We start from the raw sequence: 4,537 nt of genomic DNA, 5'->3' as shown, positions 1-4,537 counted from the left end.
TTCTTAAAATTTTCATTTAACTTAAAATATTATATATATATATATATCATTTAATTATAATAAACAATCTTAAACATTAATTTCAAATAAATTTGTACCAAAAAATAATATTTATTAATATATTTAAAAGTACTTGTACCATATAGTCTATACATGTTGATTATATAATTAAAATTGAACACAAACATAATTTCAAAACTATTATCTTATAGAGAGTTGTCCACTTGGGGTGGACCCTTGGTCGTGTCCACTTGGGTGTCGTGTCTTGCATATAAACAAGTTTATGACTCGGTGTGAGATTACACACAATGTCTTTAGGTTCTTAAATTTTTAATCGCAAAAATTCAGTGTTAGCAAATTGAAATATCTTTTGTGATCTTAACCGGTAAAATGGATATCTCGGCACAAGACACGCACAACATGAACACGATTGAAAATGTAAATATATATATAAAAATAAATAAACAATTTAAAATAAAATTTTATTAAAAATTCTCACCTCTTAAAGTATATTTTGAGATATATTATACAATTATATTTAAAAATATAAGGAAAAACATTAAATTCCAAAATCTCCTTACTATCTAAATTTTTTAAACTATTCTTCAGCCACCAGCTTCGGTCATCAATTTATAAAATTGTCTTATTAACTAAAAGAAGCTGCATGATATTTTGATTTTGATCTAATTTTAAATCACTAATATGAAAACTTCTTAAATTTATTCCAAAATCTTTTATATTTAAAAAAAAAATTAAAAATAATATATTAAAAATATTCATATAACTATTTCAAAATACAAATGCATTTCAATTTGAAGTCACATCAATCATATATCATAACTATTCCTTTTATCATATATCATAGTAATATCCCTTTTGCTATCCGTTTGTGATTTCTGCTTACGTGGTCCAATAAGAAGTGCCCACGATACCTACACTGTTGCACCGCGACAGCGTCCAGTTATAACTCTTTATGAACAGTGTACAACCGCCTCAAAGTGTTCCATAAACCCTTCTCCAGATACAGTGTTTTTACATTATTATCTCTTTCCTTCACTAGTAGAAACCCTTAAAATCACTCAATTTGGTGCTACAAACATAAGCAAATGGCTTCTTTTTGCACTCTATCTTTCCCTGGGAATTTGAACATGGCAATGGTTTCAGATCTTCCAAAGAATCTCCATCTTCTTCCTCATACTTTGATGGGCACAGATCTGCAAACCCAATTTCACAGAAAGATCAACCAGGTTTTTAGTTCATCACTTAAACAATTTGTTTGTATTATGTCTGCATGATGCTTTTGTTTCAGACAAAGAAAAGGTCTTGTGGTGGGGTTTGTGCATCACTATCAGAAAACGGTGAATATTATTCCCAAAAGCCATCAACTCCTCTTCTAGACACTATCAATTACCCAATCCATTTGAAAAATCTCTCTATTACGGTGATGATGACAGAAAACCACAAAACAATCTTACACTTTATCCATGAAATTTATGAATTTAAACACTTTTAAGTAAACTCAGGAATTGAAGCAGCTATCCGATGAACTTCGATCTGATGTGATCTTCAATGTTTCCAATACCGGTGGCCACCTTGGTTCGAGTTTAGGTGTGGTAGAGCTCACCGTGGCACTTCACCATGTCTTCGATACTCCTCGTGACAAAATTCTCTGGGACGTTGGTCATCAGGTTTACTATAAGTTTATTCTTTTTTGATTAGTTTGATTTCAATTTGAATAATTTGATTTCATTTGTCAGTCATACCCACACAAAATCTTGACTGGAAGAAGGGACAAGATGCATACCATAAGACAAACAGGCGGGTTAGCAGGATTCACCAAACGATCAGAGAGCGACTATGATTGTTTTGGAACTGGCCATAGCTCTACTACCATCTCTGCAGGCCTGGGTAATATCCCCTGTTTTCCTTTTCCTCTTATGATGATAATCATCAGTGGTTCGTTGATGCATAAAGTTTTGAGTTTTTCAGGCATGGCAGTTGGAAGAGATTTGATGGGAAGAGGGAATAATGTAGTGGCAGTTATAGGGGATGGGGCGATGACAGCAGGTCAAGCTTACGAAGCAATGAACAATGCAGGCTATCTAGATTCCGACATGATTGTTATTCTTAATGACAACAAGCAAGTTTCCTTACCAACTGCTACTCTAGACGGTCCTATACCGCCTGTTGGGGCTTTAAGTAGCGCGCTCAGTAGATTGCAGTCGAATGGACCTCTTAGAGAACTTAGAGAAGTTGCCAAGGGAGTAACCAAAAGCATTGGAGGTCCTATGCATCAATTAGCATCGAAAGTTGATGAATATGCACGTGGAATGATCAGTGGATCTGGATCCACTCTGTTTGAAGAGCTTGGATTATACTATATTGGTCCTGTAGATGGTCACAATATGGACGATCTTGTTTCCATCCTTAACGAGGTTAGGAAGACGAAAACCAACGGTCCTATTCTTATACATGTTATAACTGAGAAAGGAAGAGGCTACCCTTATGCTGAGAGGGCTGCAGACAAGTACCACGGTATGCAAATTTTCACAATAGCATGTTGTTTTCTTGATTGATGAACACTTCATTTCTGCAGGAGTGACTAAATTTGATCCGGCGACTGGAAAGCAATTCAAGTCGAGCTCGAAAACTCAATCTTACACGACATACTTTGCAGAGGCTTTAATTGCAGAAGCAGAGGCAGACAAAGATATTGTAGCTATTCACGCTGCAATGGGCGGTGGAACGGGTTTGAATCTCTTCCATCGTCGTTTTCCAAGTCGGTGCTTCGACGTTGGAATAGCCGAACAACACGCTGTTACATTTGCAGCCGGATTAGCCTGTGAAGGCATTAAACCTTTTTGTGCAATTTACTCGTCTTTCATTCAAAGGGGTTATGATCAGGCAAGCCTAAGATTACTCTAATTGAAAGAAAGAGACGTTTTTTCTAACTAAATCGATGTGGGTACTTACAGGTTGTGCACGACGTAGATTTGCAGAAGCTGCCAGTGAGATTTGCAATGGACAGGGCGGGATTGGTCGGAGCCGATGGTCCAACCCACTGCGGTGCATTTGATGTGACGTTTATGGCTTGTCTTCCGAATATGATAGTGATGGCTCCGGCAGATGAGGCTGAACTATTCCATATGGTTGCAACCGCGGCATCAATTGACGACAGGCCGAGTTGTTTCAGGTATCCACGAGGAAACGGAATAGGGGTAAAGCTTCCAATCGGAAACAAAGGCATACCAATCGAGATCGGAAAAGGCCGAATTTTAATCGAAGGAGAACGTGTAGCTTTGCTCGGATATGGAACAGCAGTTCAGAATTGCTTGGAAGCATCTACTCTATTAGATCAGCGTGGCTTAAAAGTAACAGTAGCCGATGCCAGATTCTGTAAACCCCTCGACCGTAACCTAATTCGTGGATTAGCTAAATCGCATGATGTTTTGATCACGGTTGAGGAAGGATCAGTAGGTGGGTTTGGTTCACATGTGGCTCAGTTCATGGCGCTTGATGGGCTTCTAGATGGAAATCTAAAGGTATAAAATTGATTAAGATTTCAGACTTGATAAGAGAAACCCATTGATTAAAATATGATTTTGATGCAGTTGAGGCCGATGGTTCTTCCAGATCGGTATATTGATCATGGTTCGCCGGAGTTCCAAATTGATCAAGCTGGTCTGAGCCCGTCTCATATAGCGGCTACTGTATTCAACATACTTGGAAAAACAAGAGAGGCTATAGAAGTTCTGACTTAATCATACAAAGAAGCTGAAGAAGGTCCTTCATATATATAATATATATATACAATAAATCATGTCTGTCTGTGAAGTTATATCTGCTTAAATCAGTTTTTTTTTCTTTCATGAATCCTCCTCGATTAGTACAATATATCTCTAATGAACACCCAATCTTGGACCTAGGAATTTTGGTGTCTTGAATATTTGTTAAGAATCAAACATGTGTAGGAAGAATTCTGAATTTCTCTCAAGACTTTAAAACCAAACATCAATTTGTTTCTAATATTCACCATGTTTAGGCTAACTTAAATTTTATTCATATTCAACCCAAATTAACATATATTATCAAATAATATAGGTTGGAGAACTCAAATTAGATTTTAGTTTCTAACACATTTATTACGTTTTTGATTCGTTTAACATTTAATACGTTTTTATCCGGTTTAACACTTTTTATTCGCTTAACAATTATTTGATTCATTTTATCACATTTAATTTGTTTAACTAATATTTGATTCATTTGACACTTATTTAATACGATTTTAGTTTAATAAGTGTGTAACTCGTTTTAATTTGTTTCACACGTTATGAACATGTTTTTGGTACGTTTTGACACGTTTAACACGTTTTCGTATGTTTAACACGTTTTGACTTGTTTAACACACTTGTGACACGTTTAACATTTTTGGTCCGTGGAGAGATTGTCATGTTAGCTCAGGTAGAACATTGGTTATAATTACGTAGGCGATGTGAAATCAATTTGCAAGTGTTTTTGTTGGTTTAACAAAAATATG

The 4,537-nt window shown here is 35.9% G+C and overlaps 1 protein-coding gene across 1 annotated transcript; it reads left to right on the top strand.

Annotated features, from left to right (window-relative positions):
* The first annotated feature begins 987 nt into the window (after positions 1 to 987).
* Positions 988 to 3,914, top strand: LOC124922796 (probable 1-deoxy-D-xylulose-5-phosphate synthase, chloroplastic). Its single transcript, XM_047463504.1, has 8 exons — positions 988 to 1,247; positions 1,310 to 1,441; positions 1,524 to 1,688; positions 1,758 to 1,908; positions 1,990 to 2,535; positions 2,597 to 2,904; positions 2,976 to 3,542; positions 3,612 to 3,914. Exons 1-8 carry the CDS (start codon positions 1,107 to 1,109, stop codon positions 3,759 to 3,761), a joined length of 2,160 nt encoding a protein of 719 aa, XP_047319460.1. The 5' UTR covers positions 988 to 1,106; the 3' UTR covers positions 3,762 to 3,914.
* The last annotated feature ends 623 nt before the right edge of the window (positions 3,915 to 4,537 follow it).

Source organism: Impatiens glandulifera, chromosome 1 (assembly GCF_907164915.1).
Source record: "Impatiens glandulifera chromosome 1, dImpGla2.1, whole genome shotgun sequence".
In the NCBI taxonomy this organism is placed as follows: Eukaryota; Viridiplantae; Streptophyta; class Magnoliopsida; order Ericales; family Balsaminaceae; genus Impatiens; species Impatiens glandulifera.
This window is presented reverse-complemented; position numbering and strand designations above follow the sequence as displayed.